This window comes from Salminus brasiliensis, chromosome 1 (genome assembly GCF_030463535.1).
Source record: "Salminus brasiliensis chromosome 1, fSalBra1.hap2, whole genome shotgun sequence".
NCBI lineage: Eukaryota > Metazoa > Chordata > Actinopteri > Characiformes > Bryconidae > Salminus > Salminus brasiliensis.
Genome location: NC_132878.1, coordinates 80394958 through 80419956, shown reverse-complemented (window position 1 = coordinate 80419956; position 24999 = coordinate 80394958). Strand labels below are relative to the sequence as shown.

General features: G+C 40.6%; 1 protein-coding gene across 1 annotated transcript in view; it reads right to left on the bottom strand.

Moving 5' to 3' along the window:
- vipr2 (vasoactive intestinal peptide receptor 2) overlaps window positions 1–24999 on the bottom strand; it is a 53035-nt gene that overhangs the window by 16218 nt on the left and 11818 nt on the right. Inside the window, exons 2-4 of the mRNA XM_072690736.1 lie at window positions 20071–20164; window positions 10193–10300; window positions 3019–3110 (exon numbers count right to left, since the gene is read on the bottom strand). Coding sequence (XP_072546837.1) covers window positions 3019–3110; window positions 10193–10300; window positions 20071–20164 — 294 coding nt within the window. The remainder of the gene's footprint in view (window positions 1–3018; window positions 3111–10192; window positions 10301–20070; window positions 20165–24999) is intronic.

The following is a 24999-nucleotide window of genomic DNA, read 5'->3' as shown; positions in this document are numbered from 1 at the left end:
GGGAAGTGAAAATGTTTTCAGCAATACCAGGCCACAGCAGTGAATTGTGAAAAAGGTCACAGTTACAAATATGATTCAGGAGACTAATTTATGGAAGGCAGCATGGGTTGAGAGCTACAGGGCTCCAACTACCGAATTATACATTTAAAACTTGCAAAAGTAGGTCTGTCACTGCACTTATGAATAAAGCCCTAATCCTTAATCCAAGCTATAATGAGAACTGGATTCCTGCTAATATTGCACCAGATAATCTTTATGAGCATCAAAAATGGTTCATAACTTGAAGAACGCGGTATGATTCTACACTCTACACAGCCAAAACTAAAACTGTTAAAATAGTCTTACTTCTACAGTAAAGCATATTCACCTATATGCCCCATGTGGGGACCACGGTGGTCTTAACTGTTGAGCTAGTCTACCATGACGCAATGGCAGCATTCTTGTCTAATGACAGCTAATTTTTGACAGCAAGATCTGGGAGGTTTCGCCACTGGGATCCCCTACAGATGCAGAGATTAACAGCTGTAAACATGCATAGAAGCGTGTGGACAGACGTGGTAAAGCAACATTACAGAATTGTACACAAATATGTCTCGGGTTGCGCAGCGTTGCACAGTTCTTGCAGGAGGTGTCATGCAGCTACACAAAGTTATGCTGTGGCACTGATGCTATTCTCACTATTAACGTGTACCATCAAAATAAAAAATAAAACGATATTTAATTGAATTGCTACATAATGTTGCTTTAACATCTTACACCTTATTCCATAACATTCAGGAACGCTCACTAGCTTGCTAGGATTTAGCTTTTTGTGTTTAGACAATGCGTGTCACTCTAATGCTGAGTATCTTTTTTAATGACAGGGACAGTGGAAGACTGATCTTTTTAACGTTCTTAACAATGATGAAGAAATATCACTGTGTTAAAACTTTGCATATGCAAAAGCCTTCGGTACCAAGAGCCTTTCAAGCTTCAAGTACAGCTTGGCTTGGCCCACCATCTCTCAAGACAAAAAAATGACCATATAGGTTCATTGTTCAAGTCCAAAAATACGACCCATTTGGTCGTCCACTGTCCACTGGTGGCGCTGTTGAGCAGAATAATCGCAATAACTCACACAACCCATCTGACCTGTATTTAAAGAAATACGATTTTTAAAAGCAATGCTGGGAGACACTATTGGAGACAATTATGCTGTTCAGGAACAGTGAGATCAGGCTGAGATGAGAGTAATGCCATAAAGTTTTGGACAGACATCAATGGAGAAACGGCAAGGATTTCTTATTTCACTTTGGTTAAGGTCAGGTTTAGGTGTAGACTAAGGGGTAGATTAAGGTCAGGTTTATGTGTAGACTAAGGGGTAGATTAAGGTCAGGTTTAGGTGTAGACTAAGTGGTAGATTAAGGTCAGGTTTATGTGTAGACTAAGGGGTAGATTAAGGTTAAATTTAGGTGTAGAGACTAAGGAGTAGATTAAGGTCAGGTTTATGTGTAGACTAAGGGGTAGATTAAGGTCAGGTTTAGGTGTAGACCAAGGGGTAGATTAAGATCATAAATGAGCTAACCCAAACTACTTCTACTACTAACATTAAGCAAATCCCTGTGTAATAATGCATATTTAAGGAAAAGCATCAGCTAGTTGGCTAATGCAGAGGGATGTCAGATAGCCAATGTTAGTGCAAGGAAGCTGAACAATATGACTGTATTTATTAGCCTCAACGTCAGTGGCTACGCCAGCAAGGAGGATATCTTTATCAGGATGGGGGCATTCACAGCGACTGTATAACCTAACTTGAGTAATTCTCATGTTACTGTAATGAGAGAATACTGATGGACAATATTTCTGCTGGACCTCCGAGGGATGCAATGCTAATATTACACTGCATAGCAAATAACAAAAAATACTGGTTTAAATGCTAGCTGGACAGCTCCATTAAAAGTTCACATGGTAGACTTCTGCTAATCATACTCATTCACTGTGTGTATTTGTAAAGGTACAATATATTTAGTATACGTACAGATCAGGCATATATTGACCTCTGTGTCCACAGAAAACAATTGGTCAATTTACTTTATTTATTCCAGAGCTTTTTTTTTTAATCCCTTCTGGTTTAACCCTCGTTTCCTCTTGGTTCACCCCACTGTTTCCTTTTGGTTCACCCTTTGCAAAACATCTAGCCTTTCCAGCTCAGTGGCTTGTTTCTGCTCTTCCGATTTACCCACTACCCCACAGCTGCACCAGCGGACAGCCACAAGATGTAACCACTGATTTAATGCTTAGTCAAAAAAAAAAGAAAAAGGCGGCTGCATGACCAGACAGAATGGTCAGCTCTAATGAGGTCAGATAGGTTTCAGTATAAGCAAACTGAACACTTACCTCTCCTTTCAGGCTACATCTACTCTTACAGATGAGAATAAATCTGCTTCTGCTCTTTGAGTCTGTTATCATCTATGTCGTCTTTGGCTTCTAGCTCTGCTTTTTTCTACAGTGTAAAATCACTTTCTCTTCAGTCTAGCAGAAACATAATATTCACTGCAATTTGGGGGGGAGCCCATTAAAATAGTCTAGAGTCAGAATCTCTCTTTCTCTCACACTTTTCAAACACTTTTCTCTGCTTTTTTGTCTCGCTCCCCCACACATGCAGAGGCGCACATACACGCACACTCCAAAAAAGCAGCCTCAGCTGGCAGAGGACCAGGCTAGGGAGCTGAGTGGTTTGGACAGAGATGTTCAAGAGCCCCGAGGCTCCAGACAGAGCGATTCTTCAGTCAGCACAGCGCTCACACAGCGGACGACAGGGGCCACCCATCAGTCAAAACCGATCCTTCCTGCATGAGTTTACGCACTGATTTCATTACCTTCTCTCATCCGTTCATATGTGTCACAAAGTTCATGTCTCAACTATAAGTGTCTGTCTGGCGAGATCCTAAATATTTACATATCATATATATTATATAAATATCACAAAAACTTCATACATCTATCTATAGCATACAGACCCAGTGCCGTCCCACTCACCTTGCTGGGCTTGTATTCAGAATAGCATACGCTTTTGACACTGGGGTAAGCTTCTGACCATCCATTAGCCGTACAGTTCCTGCTGATGTTCCCTGAAAGATGGAAAAAATGGAAAAATGAAATTAGGGGACTCTGGCCTGCTGGTGTTTTTTTGGAGAAACATGAATTTGGGAGGGAAGAAATGATAAACAGCAAACCAATTTTTTGAGTAATTATTCGCCGATCAAATGGATTATTTGCTATTTTTCTTCTGAGGAACCATTATTCTGTCTGAAGCAACTGAAGACGTTTTTCAAAGCATTGGATGTTGTGGTGTTATCAAGCTCCATCAAAATCAATTCTCTGCCTGCTTTGGCATGATCACTCTCCAGGTGGAAATGCACCTTTAGTGTAGGCCGATTACAATAACAGCAGGACAGTTGTAACACATTAGGTATCTTTAATGCATCACAAGCTTCAAGTATGGAAGTTATTACACATGCACCCTTTAAACTCCATACAGAGCTGTATGCAGTCCCATTCTTCAGTTCCTCACCCTCACATAATTTGCATATTTGGTTCAGGGGTGAAATGAATAATCTCTCTCTTTGTTTTCTTCATTTTACTAGTGCAGACCATAGCCTCAGGTAGAATGGGAGGGTGGCTTAGAGTCTGGGTTGGCTTTCCTGTGGTCTGCACGTGAAGCCAGACCCCCCATTGATGTGGTGAGTGATGGAAGAAAGGGAGGCTTAGGGATGGAGATGGGTGCAATGTTTGTTCAACACAGAGTCGAACTGAGAAGCGGGAGTATATAAGGGGCTTGAGAGCCAGGAGGAAAAGTTCAGGGTGTGGTCCTTCTCCAAAAATGTAGTTATGTCATAACTCCACTTATCCTAACTAGAAAGACTACTGGGAATAAAAAAAAAGTCTGGCAGCAGATGTCTAGAAGATAGAGGTGGGAAATATGATGATACTTATTGTGGTAAATTGTGTGCTCATGTTAAACAGTATGATGTCCAGAGCATATCATGGTTATTTTTTTAGCACAGAACACTCACTTTAACAAAGAACACTCACTTTAACTAGTTTAACTAGTTGTGGTGCGGCCAGTTTAGAATAAAAAGCACTGTATATCTTAATTCACGTGGCGTATCGGTAAATGTAGGTAAAAATATTGTATATAACATTTTTGCCAATCGCCCACCCTTATCTCGGTGTCGCAGGACAGTTATCAAGTCAATTTGAGGTCATTTATCTAAAATAATCCCCTGGTATAGAACAAAAAAAGGAAGATGGACCATTAATGATGGTCCATTAGTTTGGTTTGTAAAATATATAGATTTCTCACATTTCTAATATAATATATAACCTCTAACAAGGCATAAGATTAGATGTTAAAGATAAAAGATAAAATGTTACATTTCACCTTAGTTATTATTCCTCAGTATGACAAATGAGTCTTACAGCTGCCTCAAGAATGTTTATAACTGTAATATTGGGCACCTTGCCTTTATACACTTGGGAAACAACTGTACTCGGTTTATCCTTTATAACTGTACATTCTTTACTAAAACTAGTGGACATTAATGTCTATGTACAAACTTCAGTTCTGTGTATTCTATTGTTCTTGTTACCAGTGGTATTCGTCGTAAAGTACTATGATGGTTTAGCAGGCATCCAAGCATGCTCAACCTGATTAAGCAAGACCACCTGTATGACCAAGACTGATCAAGCTGGTCAACCAGCATGACCAGCATCACCAAACTGTGTCATCAGAAGTAGAGATAAAACAAACATTTGTACAAAGAAATGTAACATTCTTCACTAAAACCAGTGAAAATTAATGTGTATGTAAAAACTTCAGTTCAGTGTATTTTAAGGGTCACTTTTTTGTCTTTTACTGTATTGTTTTTTTTAGTATACATGTACCAAACATACAACGTATAGACTAAAATCTCTTTTAACATAAGACTCACATGCTTTTTTGTTCATACACTCAGTTCACAGTTTCACCTAACATTTTCTCATACACTGTAATCTGCCTCTCACTAGCTGCAGTCATATTATACCAGTCACCCTGCTGAGAACTTGTCATCATTTCTCATCGTCATCATCAACATTGAGATCACACTTGTATGCTCCTCTTCCATATGCCGTACTGCTGAGGGACGGTTAGGCACTGGGGGCAGGAACTAAAGGCTGAAAACCATACGTGACATACGTGCATGTTTATGGCTCTTCCATTAAGGATTACTGTGTAGGCTTGATAATAACATCAGTAACAAAACATTTGCCTCCCACACAGGATATTCCATAAATAGCTACCATTATATCTACGGCTGATTTGACAGACAAATGAGGCATTCTATAAACCTACACGTTAATACCAGTGCTTTAAAAAAACATAAATATATTCAAGGAGTTTGACAAATATATTACATTAACAGTTTAGTTTAGGAATTGTGGGCATTTTGTAATGTAGTCTGTCCATTTCCACAAGCATAAAAGTAATTGGACATATTACCAGGAGTATTTTTTATACTTGGATACAAATTGTTTGCAGTCAATGACTGATCTCCATAGCTTCCTTGAGATGCTTTGGCAGGTCTTTACTGCAACCATCTACAGTTTCTGCTTGTTTGAGGGTCTTTCTGTCTTCATTAAGTGAAAAGCATCTCCGACTGGGTTGAGGTTGGGTGACTAATTCAAACATTAAAGAGCAAGAACCGCTTGGGTTGCTTTCGCAGTATGTTTTAGATCAGTGTCCATCTGTATTTTAAACCTTATCCTTTCAGTTGTAGCATTTTCCTGAATCTGTACAGAAAGTACAGCTTTCTATTCCTCAGAATCCAGCCTTCTACCAGCTGTCACATTATCACTTAACACCAGTGCCATAAATCCATTGGCAGCCAAACATGCCCATGCCATTACAGTTCCTCCACTATGTTTGACAGATAATGTTACTTCATACTTGGTTATCTTGGTCTCATCTGTTCAGAGAACCTTGTTCCAGAACTTGGCAGGCTTTATGTAGATGGTCTCTATCAGTCCAATCTGGTCATTCTGTTTTTGTTACCAGTGGCATTCGTTGTGAAGTAGTTTGATGGTTTAGCTTGTCTCCAAGCAAGCTCAACCTGATTAAGCTAAATCACTAGCATGACCAGCATCACCAAGCTGTGTCATCAGAATGACCAAGCATGACCAAAATCAAATGCAACATGCACTATGTGGGTCAAGAGCTGGTTAACCAGCTAGCTCACCAGTATAGGGTATGTTTTCACCTGGACCTTCTTTCAACCACCTTGACCATCAAAGGCCCACTTAGACTGTCTGAAACCAGCTACCATCAGAGTTGGATTTTTCAGCAGAGTTGTCATAAAATAACAAGGAAAAGGGCCAAAACTGGCCACGGTATTTCTAATTAGTCAATTGTCCAATTACTTTTGAGCCTGTGAAGGGGCTATGGAGGGACTATGTAAAAATGACTGTAAATCCTAAAAAGTTCATGCAGAATTTGTCTATACTTTAATTACATCTCTATTGCTTCAGTTCATATCTATTGAGGTGGTGTACAGAGATGAAATTACCATAATTGTGTCAAAATACTTGGACCTGACTATAATCACTATATATATATATACATATATATATATATATATGTGTGTGTGTGTGTGTGTGTGTGTGTGTATTTCAATGCAGAGAAGCTAAAAGGTCTGAAAAGGTCTGAATGTTTAATGGCTTTCAGGGGGTTAGACCTGCCAAGTTCAACAGCATATGGCGGTGGAGCACTCAAGAGAGAGACCTAAATGTAAACGCCCTCGACATGCATCAGCATGGCGGTCTATTTCAGTCTGTGACCACCATGAAACAACAATTGCACACGCACACACATAGACACACAGACACACACACACACAGTCCATGCTCATGCAAATACATACACATGCCAGAGCACATGCAGACCCACACACCTGCTCGATCATACATCCAGACATAGGCTCGCACAGGCAAAAGTACACACTCACACTCACACTCTCCAGACGCTAACAGGCACTCAACACTTCATTCCAGACAGCCTGCCTTCTTCATTGGGACACTTGAGTCCCTACAAAGGAGGATGTTAATCAGACGTGATCGTACATGCATTTCTGAGCCACTTCAGCGAAACGTCTGTCCAACTGTCACCTTCTTTTCATTCTGAAGGTGACAGGTCAGTCGAACGTGCTCACATCCAGCACGACGTTAGCTCTGTTGACAGGGGACAAAGTAGTTGCGGTATAATTTTCTGCCCTTTCCAGAGGGCAGTGTGGAGAGGACAGGTGGGCAGTGGTTGTATGGAGGGAGGGAGGGAGGAAGGGAGGGAACGGAGGCCTATTTCAGCCCACACAAGCCTGAGGCTCCAGCACTCTGAGTCTGTCTGCTGGAAACAAAACAGCTAGCAAAGGCCCAGCCAGCCCAGGAGAGCATGTACACCATTAACCTCTTAAAGAAAGAGCAGGCAGTCACAGCAATTCAGCAGAGAATTTATGCAAACAGGGCGCTTTCAGAGCTCTATCCATCCATCGATCTTGAGAGAGACGTGAAAAAGCACACCTCTTAATGAACAAAGCTGAAAAGAGGGAAAGGGGTAAACCTACATGAAGAGAGCATGCCATGGTCCCGTCACTGGCGCCTATTACCATTTGAATGTGAAATGAGTGCTTTTTTCCTGTTAACTCAACTAACTCACAAGCAAGCTTTGCCTGAGCCATAAATGCAAACTAGAGCAGCAGCCTGCAAGAACACGCATGCAGGCACTTTGCCCATGTAATCTGACTGTAATTTGTTTAGTTTTAGATTTTATTTTTAGCAAAACAAGAAATAATAAAAGTTATTTGACTTTAATTATAAGTTAATTAATCTCATTACCAACAGTGTTCTTGTTAGTCTCAAAGGCTGACGTTTTGACTTCAGCAGCTTAGTGAACCTATTTAGTAATAGTAGTCCTAACCAGTAACTGATCATATGCAATGAAGCCAATCTCAATTCTGCAGTTTTATGTTGCACTTAATATATGTTGCACCAGTAGATGAAACCAGATAAAAACTGGTAACAGTGTGCCTAAAGGCTAATAATAATCTATAGAACTAATAATAAGACGTAATAATTCAACTGTTCCTGTTAACAAAATACATAAATAAATAATATTTTTTCATTAGTACATGGCCATTTTTAACATGTACGTAAAGACCAGCATGACAAATAATAACAAAATAAAAAAAGTAAATGTATTAATTTTAGGAATACGTGTGTCCTTGTTTACATAAGATCCTCTATTTTTTTGCTTTATTATTTGTTTGTATCCCTAAGTTTGATTTACCACCCCGTGACACCAGCCTGTTTTAATATTTAGTTAGATATTGGTTAACCGAACAGCTTCACTCCGCTGACAAAAAGGCTGAGACTTGTCTTTATAGACAAGTATGTTCAGTCTGCGGCCATCTTTGCAATGCTGCCGGGAAGTCCAAACTCCAATCACTATGAATGGTGAGAGACCAAAATACTGCTAAACTCAGATTATCAAAAAAGGTCAGATTATCACTGATAAAATCTGACAAAAATCTAATGAATAGTTTAAAGCGTGTTAAGCACTGTTAAGTGTTAAATACTACGAGAATATATTTCAACCGGTGGCCCGTCTCCTCATTTATAACGGCTCTGGCTGAATGTGATACTTGGACAGTTCTGTGGCTCAATCCGTACCACAAAAGGTGAGCCTTATAGTATCAGTATCATCTTACTGTGTACAGGGCTCAACAGGTCCCTTAACAAACCTCTGCTTAGTCTGCCCTGGTGTTTTGGAATTGTTACTATTGAATAGCAATAACTCACTTGTTGTGGAACTACTTTTTGGCAGAAGGAACAGATAGTGTAATCTGCAGTGTAATAGCATATTCTGTATAAAGTTCAGGGCTTCTTTGATTTATTTTTGTTTCTTTATTTTGTAAAAACAGTTACGTAAAAGCAATGGAACACTCAAACTCATGTTATAGGCTGATAGCTAGTGCTGTAGATCATCACAACCGTGATGTTATTTACAATAACACACTTCCTCTAATGCCCTATTACTTAAGTTTATAAATGATGTACTTTTACTTTACTTTATAACATTACAAAGTGGAGGAGACATCATTAGAGCTTTTGAAATAGCAAGGAACAAACACAGGCTTTTCACATTTCACGTTTATTTGATGCTTGTTCATGTTAGACAGGGTCCACCAAGCTCAGCCCAATGACGGCCGTCATGCAAAATAGATATAAGATTTTATTTTGTCAAATTTTTACTCTAATACTAATGTGGCATATGCACGGGTATGCAAGGTACAGAAAATTTGGAATTAAATGTACCACCCCGTCACATACCACCCCGCCATGCACCACTTTGTCACACTGTATTGTGAATATAGCTTTAATTTTTTAATTAAAAGGATAATAACTAAAATATTAAGCCTTAGGTGGAAACATATGTTTTTTTAAAGGATAAACATATCTTTCATGTTGTGGATTTAAAAACAGAGGTTGGGCAGAGCTGTAGAAGAGTAAAAATAGGCCGTTTGCAGAGATGGCTTGTTGGCTGGATGCAGGGCTAAAGGCACCAGTGCTGTGTGGATGGAGGAGGAAAAAAGCGTGCTGGTACTGCGCACTTGGCCTGAGCCCACGGGTCACTGAGCAAGACTGAACAGAGTTGGGGGGATGATTCACTCACTCTAGCCTTTGGGATTCCATCCCTCACTCTCTCTCTCTCTCTCTCTCTCTCTCTCTCTCTCTCTCTCTCGCAAATCCACACGTATGCAACAGCCTGCCAATGAGAGTCAAATGTCCCAAATATAGCTGAAGTTATGTTCTCTCGAGAGACATGTTTGTTTTATCAAGCAATCACTCATATCTGTAATTTATTGCACATTGCAAAGTGTTTGAGGAAATGATGACAAGATCTTGGCTTATGAAAGCATGTGAACCTTATGAGTAAAGACTCTATCTATGTATACCCGTTAAAAAAAGCTCTGATAGTATTTGAAGAATTGGGTGATAAAGCATGTCACGTCTCAGGGCGGGTTTGGATCACTGCGTGGTGTCTAATCTCTCAGCGGTCACAGCCCTCCTAATGCTCTCTTAATAGCCAGTCCTGTGGTTCTGATGTGCTCAAATGAATTACCGTCCCGGCCAAAGAGGTTTTTCAGCAAGTCCGGGCAGGTATTGACGACCACCTCCCCGACCTCTGCGTGGTGCCAACAGGAAATGTTGTCCCATATGCCTCGGCAGCCTGTGGAGAGGTAACCCACATTATTATACACACATAAAAAAGAGCAGAAAGCATCTCAGTGCAGTTTAATAACCCAGAGGCTGCCTCACCTCCGCAAGAAACAGCATCAAGGCTGTGAGAAATTTACCATGTGGTCTGTGGAGTGACCCTGACAGAGTAGAGCTTGGAGATAAGATCATTTATTCAGCCATGCTTCATCAGTACAGTATTATTGCTCAGTGGTTACAAACTGCTCAGCAGTCAATATCGCACATCAACAGACCATGTGAATGTGGTTTTGTTATTGGTCATGGAAGCCATTTATCTCATGTAGCTAGCAAAAGTGCAAACGCAAATACTTGTGTGCAAGTTTAAGAAAAAGAAACCAACAAATTTACACAAGGTTCCCCCGGTGTTGAAGTTTTTTAATCTGTAATACTTTCAAAAAAAGATTCTCTAAACACTATTTCCCAAGCCTTTCTCATTACCAAAAAAAAAAGATATTCTTGTAAAACTTTTGACAGTGGGCTGATTTCTCAGAACTGTAAACACAAGTTTAACACAGAGCACAGTTAGTGCTTTTGACCTAACAGCATAAAGCTGTCATCCAATAAACAAACCTCCAGCTACTACAACACACAGGTACACGTTAGCAGGTAAAACTGTCTAAATATCTAATATTTCTAATATTGATCAAGTCAATTAATTAACCCATTTCTAATTTATTTATTTATATGTGTTTATTCTATTGGCAGATGATTTCACTTAATTCAAAAATAACTACATAAGATAATGCAGCTGTGTCAAGAAATAATGCTTGAAACAAGCAAAATGATCTACCAGTGGAATCAGATACTTTCAGTAGATAAATTCACTTAAAGAAAGTAAAATTCTGAATAATATAATATTCCTACAACAATGTAACAATGAGAAATACTGCATTTACTTTTACCTGATACTTACAAGGTTACCAATATTACCCCAGCCAACATGCTAACGTGGGGCACATGTAGGGGCTTATGTGGGTGGAAGGTGGGCTAGGTGGGTTCCAGGTGGGCATGGGCTCTCAGTGGGTTTGTACATGAGTTGTTACTTGGACCTGGTTCCCAAATAGGCTCCATCGTTACAGCTCACCCTCACCCTCCCATGCTGAACCCCTCCTGGTCCCCTCACTGACTAGTTATCTCCTGAAGCTAGCAAAAGTGCACACAATTACTTGTGTACTGGTTTTAGAAAAAGAAAACAACAAATGTACACAGTGTTCTCACAGTGTTGCAGTTCTTATTTTTTATTCTTTTTGTTACTGGGATCTGGTTGGGCTTCCCAAATGGGCTCCATCATTACAGCTCACCCTCCAATGTTGAATCCCTCCTGGTCTCCTCACTAACCCTGATGGGAACCTGGTGGGCATCCATATGTTGGGCCAACATGAAAACTGCAGACAAAACCTTTAGGTTCCCAGGTGGGCTACCCACAAAGACCCCACATGGGCATGTTGGGACACAGGTGGATCAACGTAGAGGTGGATCAATGTAGTGTTAGGAGTCTTGCCAAAGGACTCTTAGAGCCTGTCTACACTTGGTATTAATCTGCGTTTTTGGGGATTGGATAACAATCAAATTTCACTTGTCCACATGTGGCGGTCAGAGACAGGCAAGCTGAAAAAAGACTAGAAAAGTCATTATTACTGTGGAACCATATATCGTTCTACGGCGTTGTAGAATCCCACACTGTTACTCGAAACTGTTCACAGTCTCCCAGAGCAGAACAGTTTTGATGAGAAACCATTGTTTACGTTGTTTACTTAGTGCTCAGTTTTGTTTTGAATATTTGTGATATCCGGTGTGTTGTTCTATCCGGAGTTGACCATAGGAGGATGGGCTCCCCTTTTGAGTCTTGGTTCCTCTCAAGATTTCTTCCTCTCGATCTGAGGGTTTTTTTCCTTGCAACTGTTGCCCTTGGCTTGCTCAAAAGAGGCTCAGACCCAGATCTCTGTAAAGCTGCTTGGTGATGACATTTGTGGTGAAAAGCTGTTAGAGGGTCTAGGCGACAATTAGTGGTGTCATCTACTTGGATTTGGTGGTTTTTTGTGTGCTTTGAAAGAACTTAATTTGTGTTATAAGCAAAACATTATTATGCTTTTGATTTTGTGTTTGCTTTTGCCAATTTTGCAAAGATTGTGTAAAATTTTGTGTTTATGGTTTCGAGAACATGAGATACTGTCAGTAGGCAAATGGCAGTAGTAAAAACATTGTCAAAAACTGTGAATTGTAAAATATTCAGTTCATCAATAAAAAGAAGACACTTCATAACGATATAGATAAAGAAAAACTGATTATAACAAAAATATCATCATAATATATTTTTTGTACATCACCATCCAAACATCTTAACCATCTTAAGTTGGAGCGGTTAGGGCTATTGGTGACAGGGTTGTGGGTTTGATACCCAGGCATGGCAAGCTGCTGCCTCTTGAGCAAGGCCCTTAACCCTCTCTGCTCCCCAGGCGCTGCAGCGATGGCTGCTCACTGCTCCAGGCACGTGTGCTCACTGTCCACTGTGTGTGTTCTCACTAGCATGTGTGTGTTCACTGCACGGATGAGTACATTCCATCTGTGTCCAACATAAATGGTGAATAGGGTTGTCTTTGTCTAATGTACTGTTAGGCAGAGTAACCAGGCCTGTCTAGGAAGCTGTGTGTATATTAATATATATATTATAAATAATATATTAATATAGTATATGAATATTAGCTGGTGTATATGGCCTGTTTTCTGTTAGATTTGTCAACTAAAATGTTGTTAACTACTGTTTGCCATTTTTCTCAGCCTGAAATAAACCAATATTATATGACTACAAATATTAGACAAGATTTTGCAGATATGTTCATTAAAAGACGTATCCCAAATGTAGCTGTACAGCCATGACATGTTTGGAACCTTGTTGGAACTTTGCTTCCTCAGTTTTGCACTGAAATGAAAAAAAGGCTGAAATTCAGACTTCTTTATACGGCTGCTTCTACAGTCTTTAGATACGCTACACAGTTTTATAAATAACAGGATATCACACAGTGTCTGAAACCAAATACACAATATGGACAAAAGTAATGGGACACATACTTATTCATTGTTTCTTTCAAAATCAGGGGTATTAAAAGGTTCATCCTGTTTTTGTTGAAGTAGTTCTAAGAGAGGCTTTCTACTAAATGTAGAGCATTTGATTGAATTCAGCAACAAGAGCATCAGTAAGGTCAGGATGTTGGATGATCACCTCCCCACCTCATCCCCACCCCCCAACTCATCTCAAAAGTTGAATGGAGGATCAACCATCATTCCAGAGAACACAGTCCCACTGCTCCACAGCTTAATGCTGGGGGGCTTTATACCCCTCTAGCCCACACCTCCAGAGAGTCCTATTCTGTTGGCAATACTTCTCTGCAGAGACTAGACAAACTCTGTGTGTGCATTTTCTCATGTGTGTCAGGAGTATCCACAAACATTTAGACATAGTGTAAGTATGTCTGCCTGAGACTACTGAACAACCTGACAGCATTCGAAGCAACTGTGAAATAGTTTAGGTGTGTAATCTACATAATGCTGGTTGGTGGCGTACAAGCTTCTATTATTAGCCATGTAGCTACAGTGCAAAACTACGTAAGCTGACTTCTTGTGGCTAATCAGCTACATTTGGGGCAGTCTTTGTGAATCGGACTGAATCAGCCAAAGTGTTCCTAAAGAGTACATGTTGGAGGAAAGTCACCGAGTCCCGTGGGACAGACCAACCTAGGGTGGTGAAGCTACATCTGACCCAGCTCTTAAATAATGAGCTGCTCCTGTCTGAGTGTGATGTGAAAGCCTGAAACATAAATAGTGGGCTGGTCAGAGAAGACAGGGTGCCATGCCACTGCCATCAATCAAAGTGGGCAGGCAAAGCACAGTGTAGCACATAAGAGCTCTAGAGCTTTTTTTTTTTTTTAAAAAAAACCCGAAAGCCAAGGATTAACCCAAGTGGAGCGTCAGTCTATGAGCAGCCATCACCCGCTAATTAATAGTGGAAATTTTACCAGACACAGGTGAAAGAAGTTCAGTTCACAGCGATGCAGAAGGGCAGAGAGAGAGAAAGAGAGAGAGAGAGAGCGCGTGAGAGAGAGAGTGAGAGAGAGAGAAAGAGAGAGAGAAGGGATGTGGGGCAGATAGATGTCTATAGAGGGTGAGAGAGAGTTATAGAAAGAGAGACCGAGATCGAGATAGAAAGATGTTTATAGAGGCAGTAGGAGAGAAAGCTATAGAGAGACAGAAAGAAGTCTATAGAAGGAGAGAGGGGGAGAGAGAGAGGGGAGAGAGAGAGGGAGGATCTATAGAGTGACAGAAAGGTGTTTACAGAGAGAGGGCAAGAGAACTATAGAGAGGCACAGAGATGTGTACAGAGGAAGAGAGGGAAATAGCGAGCGAGGAATCTATAGAATGAGAGAGACATCTATAAAGAGTGAGAGAGACAAAAAGATTGTGTATTGAGGGGGGAGGCAGAGTGAGAAAGATTGGGAAAGGGAGAGAAAGAAATATGCATACATAATAAAAAAAGGGAAGAGAGAGAGTGAGAGATGTATACAGAGTGAGGGGAAAGAGAAAGAGAGAGAGAGAAAGAGAGAGACAGATGTATATAAAGTGAAAGGTGAGTGAGATAGGGAGAAAGTATAGAGAGTGAAGGCCAGCGAGAAAGATGTGTGTGTAGTGAGGGAAGAGAGAGAGATGTACATAGAGAGAGAAGGAAGAGAGAGACAGAGAGAGAGAGAGAGAGAGACCGATACATAGAGAGTGAGGGACAAAGAGCTACAGAGAGCTAAAGAGAGGCAGAAAAACATCTATAGAGGGAGAGTGAGACAAAGATATAGAGAAACTGAGAAACAGAGGGGAAAGGAAAGTGACAAAAAGAGAGAGGGGCAGAGCTAAGTGGGCAGAGAGGAAAGAGCTATAGAGAGACAGACAGAGCAGAATAGAGACATAAGAGAGACAGAGGGAGAGAGAGAGAGGGGGAGGGCAACAGAGAAGGTACACAGAGAGGGAGGCTGAGTGATTACACTGTGAAAAATCAACCGCTGATAAATATACTGCAGTGTCTCATCGTTCCCTAAGCAGCACCAGCTGGTTCGTTTCTGACTCAGTTGCCGTATCGTGAGGCTAAAGTGGCTGCTGGAGCCTAAACCCATTCTTCACGTCGCCTTCACTTGGTGCTCACATGCTACAGGCCGCTTTTCTGATGGCGACTGGAATCTAAGACGGTCACGTGACGGAGTGAGCCTCCACTGCCTCATTTTAAAATGCTACAATGTGCACAATGCGTTACTGTCACGTAATAAGTGCCTTCATTTTTCAAGCAAAGTCCAGCTTGCCGTTTCTGCTTCTTAGTAATTCTGCATCGGTACACAGAAATGTGAACACACCAGACAAGTGTTATGATTCCCCGTGCCAGTTACCGATGTTCTAGCTAGTTCGGATATAAATAGGCCACATGAGTAAATAAAGTCCTGCAGAAGCATGTCATGCGTTTAATAAGAACCAACATGAGGTTTAGGCTCTATTACACGTTCCCCTCACACACCGTCTTTAACAATGGAGCTGCTGAGCGGTGTAAATGAAAGCACATTCGTCTTCAACGACGGCAACAAAAAGGACTGCAGAATATGCATCGCCGCTTACTGTCGCTTTGTGTAACACTCTAGCATTGCATCCAAGGGTTTAATGATTAATACACTGATGCAAACATCAACAATGACTCGGGATGACAGGCTCTGAGAAGCTGCAGAGCAGAGGAGGGTTTAAAAGCCAATGCTTTCTGTCCTTTTAAATATGCCTTACTGCCCTTAACTGTTTGGTAAAACATCTGAACTTTACTATACAGCGTAGTGGTTAGCCATGTCAAATCTTCACATTCAAGCGTCTAATTTACAAACGGAAATCCAGCTAACCTCAGTGAAAGGAAAAAAGAAACAATAGAAAGAAATGGATGAAATGGATGAAATGGGTGAAATGGAAATGGAACCACAGCTGGACCAGAAGCCTGGCCATGAAACAGTCCTCCATTTTTGTGCAGATAGCAAGCTAATGCTGGCTAATTCTGACAAACAGTAAAAACAGAAAGAACACATGATTATATAAAAGAATTTCATATTGGCAAGAAGACTGAGGGCTGAGTGCTGCACACTCAGTTGTACCAAAATAGCATAGCTGGGAGCAGTGGGGTGGTTTGTCTGTGGAGCTGCGCTTAGCTTGGAGCTAGCTTAGGAATTAGCAAGCCAGCTAAAAAGCCTAAAAACAGTAAAGAAAAAAACAAACGTTAAGATAATGATGTGATAATAACACACATTTCTGAGATTTATAAAAGGTAAGATGACGCCAGGGCACATTTAAGCTTTTTTTTTTTTTTAGGCAGGTTCAGGCAATATTCAGTGTGTTTTTTAGAAGCTTGTAACAAACAACGATATTCGCTTGTAAGCAGCCATTTTGCATTAACTCTGTCAGTAAACAGTCCTAGCTGTTGCCCTCATTTTTTCTGACTGATAGCTGGTTAGACTACAGATCAAATTCACTAGGTGCGTCTTAGTTGCGTACTAATAACTAATACTAACTCGTTTTTGAGTATGAAGTATGTACACTGTTAAAGTATTTGTCACTGTACTATGTACAGCGAAATGTGCCCTCCGCATTTAACCCATCTGTGGTTGTGAACACACACACACACACACACACACTAGTGAACTAGGGGCATTGAGCGCACACACACACCCAGAGCCAACTCCAGCGCCCGGGGAGCAGAGAGGGTGAAGGGTCTTGCACTTCAAGCCCGGGTATCAAACCCACAACCCTGTCATCAATAGCCGGGAGCTTTGCCCACTGAGCCACCACCGCCTCTACTTAAGGAACCTTTAGGGGGTCTTTAATTTGAAACTACATAGGAACCACTTATGGTGCTTTGAAGAACGTTTTTCTTTTAAAAAAAAAAACTTCTTGAAGGTTCCTCAAAGCACCTTAAGTTTAAAACTGAAAAACCTCCAAAAGGTCCTTACTACATTTTTAACATAGAAGTGTCAAAGTTGAGTATACTCAGTTTTCGGTCGTTTTTTAAGTGGGGTTATAATGCACACTATTGTCCCACAATGCAATGAGAAACGTGGAGTGAAGGGGAGAGGGGAGCTGCTCAAGTCTGGAACAATAATTAGAAAAATTCAGTCTGGAGAACTTGCACTGATGTATGTTGGCTTAGCAATGCATCCTCACTTCCTGTTAGAAGAAAACAGGATAGTAGGTTAATATTTTGTGTACTTACCTGCCAAACTTGCACTTTTAAGATCTAGAGTGAAAAATTATTTCTGAAAATTCCCATATTCCCCCACCACTGGAAATCAAAACAGACTGGCTAATTTAATTTATACCTACAATACTTTAAATGAAACTCAAGGCCCACCACTATGGCAGTATTCCAATTTCCACCCTAATCTGTTCTGTCATTCTGATATCAGTTAAACACATAAAGGCTGCAATTAGAGAGCGATCCTTACACTCAATCGTTAATAAGTGCTGCTCAAACCCTTGAGGTATTAAAATATCAAAAATGCCCTTGATTTAAAAGTCATATAGCCACTGTACTCCTGGAGGGTGACGTTAAATCTTCTGTAGGAGAATGCTCACAATTATTGGCCTGACTGAAAATCAGACATGATCCCCCAAAGCCAGACAGACTGAGAGCATAAGATCCCATTCCATAGAGGTGAGAGAGAGTTTAGACTGATTTAATGTTTCTGGCCAATCCACACAGACCCTGGCCTTGTGGCCTTAAAAACGGTATGTAAAAAAATCTGTGAACATCTACAGTGAACCCTACAGCTCTGATTTAACTGTACTACTAATCATATTTTTGAATAAGAAAAAAACAACAACATCCTTTTGTATGAGTGTGGTCTTCACAGTTATTGCATAATCATTTTATTACATAAAGCCTGACAGCAATTATTTAAGCTGGCTGCAGTTCTTTTCCACAGTCGTTAGCTTTCACAATCGTATGTTTATGATACAATCAACAGAATGTGGATCAGTTGCTTTCCTTCTGAGTTGAGGTAAATACGTGTAAATAAAAGGCAGCTGAAAGCACATTTATTTTGACATTTTTGGGTCACAGTTCTCATTTCTGACTGATGGAAATGGTTGGTGGGGTTGGTGAGAGGTCAGCAGAGCCATAAAACCCTTGCGTTTGAGACCAGACCTACTCAGGCCCAACTGGTAATGCTAAATTTGAGGCCTGAATGTGACAAAGTCAATGCCTATACTTTTGCAGAAGACTGTATGGCTGTGACAGGGTTCACATTCTCTCAGCATCCAATTTATTAGAAAACACCTACCACGTACTTCTAGTCATTAGACACTTTAATAGAAACACCTACCTCATAGGTCCACTATAATGGTGTACAATTACAGATTGTTGCCAATCTGTTTTTACACACTAATTGTCAGTTGTCGTCTGCTCCACACATCATTGGTCAGTTTCTCACCACAGGACCTTGACAGCAACATAGCAAGAGATGAGTGTGTGATGCTGGTCCAAGTGGATCAGGCACAGCAGGGCCATTAGGGTTTTTCAATGTCATTGCTAGGCTGACAGTGGTCCACCACACAAAAATATCTGTCCGAGGGCAGCTCTGTGGTCAGAAACTAACCACTGATGGTAGAGGGTGGCTATTGAATTTGTGTATTGTCTATTATGGCGTTTTTACACCTGCACTTTCTTATAGTAACCAACCAGCAACAAAACAACCAAACCCAAACCCTTGAGAAGACATGGAGCTCTGGAGCAGTTCGTTTGTGGTGATCTGACCTCGATCCAACCCCACTATCAGGTGTAGTCCTCAGGATTGAGCTAAACGGCTCCCGTATCCAGGTGTTAGCCTGGTATGTTGCCCAGATAATAACTACAGCTCTGAACAGATGCCAGCTCTACTGTTGCTCCATGTTAAACAGCACAGAAAGATGCACTGGTCCAGAACACAGGGACCCTCTTCCTGGATTTACTTGACTTTTTCCCTGTGTAGTACCACACCAAACCAAGAGGAAAACACTTCAAATATACAAACTCTTTAACTGATTTAGACTAGAGCAAACCAACTATAAGTGTGAAAATGGCCTTAGTGCACAAGGCTGTATATTGGCAAGAATCTGGCGATATGATATGTATAACAATACAATTCAATATATTGCAATATTTTATGATACAGCAATTTTTAAACATCACATTGTAGAAATACAGGTCATCACATTGTACAAATACACCATCATATGCATGAAATCTGAGTAAAAGAAATCTGTTTTTTTATCCAATCAGAACAATGGAATTGAAAAATTGGTATTTTTACTTACACCCCTACTAAGTTAAGTACCATACACATACTTTTCTCAGCTTACGCCAATGTCTAGGCACTTCATTTTCCTTTCCATACAACTAGGATGTATTTATCCTTCCCTGAAGAAATGTCAAGGCCAATTTACCCTTAAGTCAGCCAATCATAAATCCAGGTCAATAGCTGCCTTATGATAAACATCTCATCCGATCTGACATGTAATGTAGGAAAAAAAAAAAAAAAAAAGCTGACAGCAGGCGATAGAATTCCTTTGGCTAGGGCCGAACACACACTCCGGTAGGGTTGGGTTTGACATTCGGCCACACAAGAGCGCTGAATGAATGAAAACGCTGATCAAGAGTATGACATAACATTCATCTGTCAGCACATATGACATGTACAGTACCTCTGGACTGCTCTTCTTCCAGCTTGTCCAGGCACTCCTTCTCCGCCAACTGCAGCTCAAACAAGAAGTGACAGTTTGGGTGCCACCCGCTGACCTTTGGAGAAAAAAAAGGCACATTATCAGCTACATTATTCCACCGTTAACCCCCCACGACTCATCCTTCATACCAAACCCGACTCAAAGAGATGACAGGTAAAGGTCTCGGTAAGTAAACATTTCCCCCGAGACGCAGTGCGAACGTCTCAGTGTAAATATTTAGACACCCGTGACCTACGAAGGCATTCCAAATAGGCGTGCAATTTTTTTTTTTAAACCAGCCAGGCATGATTTGTTTCAGTTAAGGCTCTTAGCAGCTGTGAGCGCTTCGGGTACAGTCAAACATCCCCCAGCAGTGACAGCATCCAAAGCTAAGGATCAGCGGGAAGGATTCAAAATGACACGGTTCACAACAGGGCTTGGCTGATCAAAGTAGCACCGTAAAACCTGCATAGCTGATGGCCTAAAATCCCTTGAGAAACGAGCAGAAATTAGAAGAGGGGGGTGTTAGCAAGAGTCATGTGAAATTGCATAAAAAGCTAAAGTTAGGGGAGCAAATGCACCTTCTAACCATTCACAATGTGTTCTGCGAGGAGCTTTGAGTATCTTAATCAATCACATTTCCAGAATCATATTTTTAAAACGATGTTTTGAGGAATCAAAGTATTGATGTAATCTAGGACTGCAGTCTTTTTAGGTATGTCAAGACAATCCAGGATCATGACTAGCTGAGACTGACTCAAGACTGAGTCTACACCTACCAAGCAATTTCTGAGAACAGCTTGAGCAATTATTTAATTAACCAGTCATGTGGCAGATATGCATAAGTGCATAAGGTCATGATATGGATACAGATACAGGCCAGCAGCTTCAGGTAATTTTAACATCACCCATTAGAATGGGGCAGAAAACTGATCTCAATGATTCTGAGTGCGACATGCTGGCTGGTTTGGGAATTTCTAGAACTGGTGATGATCTGGGATTTTAGCACAACAGTTTCTGCACAGCACAAGAGGTGTCTTGTTGAACTACCTTGCTGATGAGAGAGGTCAATAGAGAACGACCAGACTGGTTAAAGCTGATTAAAAGGCTGTGGTAGCTTAGACATCCATTCTGTATAACTGTGATGAGCAAAAAAGCATCTCAAAACCTGGTGAAGCTTGATTTGGATGGGCTTCAACACCAGAAGACTGGGTCACAGGCTGCAGTGGACACAGGCTCACCACAACATTGTGAATATGTAAATTATTCTTATGTTGTGAATTACCTTTGCATTCAATCTTTAGGATTAGGCCTACGCTTTTGACTGTTTTCCAATGATTTCAATGGCACAAATGGAAAGTATGCTGTTTCCCACAATACACTTGCACTTAACCATAACCTTAACCACTGTTCAATATATCATATTTAAATTACAATAAAATGTTTACCTCTTCTACTTTTATATAAACACGTGCAGCCATTTTCCAAACCCACTGTTTAAATCATACACAGATGAATCCATGACCCCATTACACCTGGTCGCTTCATTTGACTAGTATCTGGATTGTATCCTGCATTTACACTTGATAGTCACATGCATTTCTGTAATCCGATTGCTGTGTTGGATGGAATATGCAAAATACTTGTTTATCCGTTCAGCCTCTTCCTGTGCTGTGCTAAAGATGACTGCAGCCTCGAAATTCACAATTTCACATGCTCTTGTGCATTTTTTGGGGAAGGCAGAAGCTTCAGTAGGCCATGCTGAAAAGAACACGACTGTTTCGTACTGCATAGGGAGGGCTTTTTGGTTGCTGAATGTGTCATGGAGAGCCGGATGTGTTTACACTGCTATAAGTACATGGGGTTCAAACGTGTCTCAGACCACCTCCTGAAGAGGTTTGAGTGATGGGACTTGTATCTGGTTATAATGCATATTGAGAGCATTTACACTTGCATTTTTATGTGGCTTTATGTGGCCTGATACTCAAGATGCATGAAATGACCAGGTGTAAACAGTTAAAATACAGAATTGTATGTGGAGATCTTGGCTAATTTGTTTCTTTTGCAGGTGCTACTGTGTGATTTCATGTACAGATCAGCCATGTCTCTTTTGCATTTTGAAAATACAGGCTGAATAATCTACTGTTTTTACAAACCTGATGGTGGTCTGATTATGAATGGTCAATGCGTTACTTATATATTGCAATCACAATCGCAATATAAAGGAACAGAGTCCCAATACTAGACTAGACTAACCAAACCTTAGTCATCTCTAAAAATACACAAGCCACATTTATGACCTCTAAGCCAGCAGTCTGCAGTCTTCTGTCACCTACCGCTGCTTTAAACCACCGGATACTCTAGCTATATCTGACCTCAACTGCTTAAGATGGAAGGTCACTGTCTAAGGCACCATAATAAGTCTGTGTGTGTGTGTCTGTGTGTGTGTGTGTGTGTTTGTCAGTCACACTAAGACAACTATTAGTCACTTTGGCTCCGGGATTTTCCAAATGGCGCACATAAGGACGTTTCTCTGAATCAGACTGAATCACAGCCTGCCCCTCCACACTGTCAGTGTCCATCTCTTCTAAATACGCAAGCTAATTTCACGTCAGCCAACATAAATACATTTATGCAACATGTAGATAACAAGGCACCTAGGGCAACAATACAATGCAATTCTATTAGTGATTCTATTAGGCTTCGCTCCAGAAGAGAATGGTTCATTAAATACAGCACACATGCCTGTGATCCATAATTAAATAAATTACACAGTAATTACAGTACTATTGAAAGTGAATTGACGGTTTTCATTTTGCATGCATAGTGCAGGGGGTAGTGTCATGGTAACATGATTCTGGAAACCATAAACAAAAAGGAAAAAAAAACACCATCAGCCCTTTCAGTTATATAAGTGGGTCTTTCTTGATTCTGTCCTATATAAGACAATGTCTGTCTGTGTGTGTGTTTTTAGTAAGGAAAGCTAACAGCACCATCAAGGCTCTGTGTGTAAATCTATTGCCCGAGCACTTACCACTGACTCATCCCATTGTCATGGTGCCACAGTTTCAAGAATGATTTGTTAGAAGAAGGAGCCAGGACTCTACAGCTGCAGTAGCAGCATCTGGGATAGTGGACCATGCAAGGGCAAAGGTTTGGCGAAAAGATTATCAGATTTATGGCACTTTCCCCTCACCCCAAATTTAGCAGATCAGCCAAGACATGTTTGCTATCTGAGGATTGCTTCTTTAGTCATGATTTGGAGCTAGAAAGCTAACATAGCTAAAATGTAATGAAAGCAGGCCTATGCGATATGAAAACATAATATCATAATACCTGAAGATATTGTCAAGATATCTCATCATACTTCGCTAATTACATTTTTTTATTAAATACTCAGATGGTCTGTGTTTTTTTAAATATAGACTTTATCTATGATACACTATATGTCCAAATGTTTGTGGACACCCGTTCTAATGAATGCATTCAGCAACTTTACAATGCATCCATTGCTGACACAGATGACACAACCTATTGACACCATGCCTAATGCCAGGCATAGGCTAGAGAGGTATAAAGCCTCCAGCATTGAGCTGTGGAGCAATGGAACTGTGTTCTCTGGAATGATGATGCTCCATCCAATACTTTTGGGATGAGCTGGGAAGTTGAAGATGAGGTTGGTTGGTGATCATCCAATATCCTGACCTTACTACCGCACTTGTTGCTGAATGCAATCAAACTCTCACAACAATAATCGAAAATCTACTACAAAGTCTTTTCTGGACAGTAGAGACAGTTGCTTCAACAAAAGCTGGGATAAACTCTTTCGGAAGAACCGATGAACGAGCAGGTGTCCCAATACTTTTGTTTGTTCTGTATAGCGTATTGTGATGTAATTTATCACAATAATAAAATATACTGCCCACTTCTAAATGGAAGCTTATACTACTTCAAGAGATGTAATAGCACCTTTTGTGGGGCGTGCTGAGTAGCTAGTAGATAGAGCTGTGTCTGTTGTCTGTCAGTGTTTCATTTTTAAACCTTCATGTGCATTTTAAATGGTTACCATGAAAATGTCAAACCATAACACCCTGGCCTGGCCAAGGGGTTGGTTGCTCAAAAAATGCATATTTAAATGAAATCACTTTGCAGGCTACATTAACACAAGTGCATAGTACTTACTGTGACTTGAGAAAGTTTGGCCACACCTGGTCAAAATTCCTGTTACTGTGAATAGTTGTGTAGAAGATCTTGAAAAGGCATAAAAATGAAAGTTGGAACTTCCTTTTCAACATTTTAAGCAAGAATAATGTATTTTATTCTACAATGTTAAAGTAGGGGGGAAAGGAACCATGTGAAGGTTTAAGCAACCCAAGAGTTAAGAACCCAAGTTTTACCAAGATCTCTATGAGGAATTAGCTTGTTGGCTATCACATGGGCTCCTCTAAGCAGCTGCTCATAAGATTGCAAGGATTTGCTGTAAGAAAAAACGTGCCAATTTCAACTCTCACTCTTTTTTTTTGTTTGTACAAATCTAGTGCAGACATGGCTGTCAATGTCATCTAAATAGAAGTACATGTACCTCGAATTGTCATAACCACCTACTTAAAAGCACTGTAACTAAAACAATTCTGACCCAAAGCACAGCAAGGCAAGACCTCCGAAGGTGTCCTGTGGTATCTGGCACCAAGACATTAGCAATGGATCCTTTAAGTCCTGGTAGTTAATCCCTGGGTACCCAAGAGCCAGTCACCAGGTCACCAGATATCCCGCCATTGGACAACTTTTGGTAGGTACTGACCACTGCATACAACACCCATAAGACCTTCCAGTTTTGAGATGCTCTCAATTTGGTCTCCTTGGATCCTTGTGCTTGTCCATTTTCTTGCAATTCTTCTTAGTTCGGTTAAT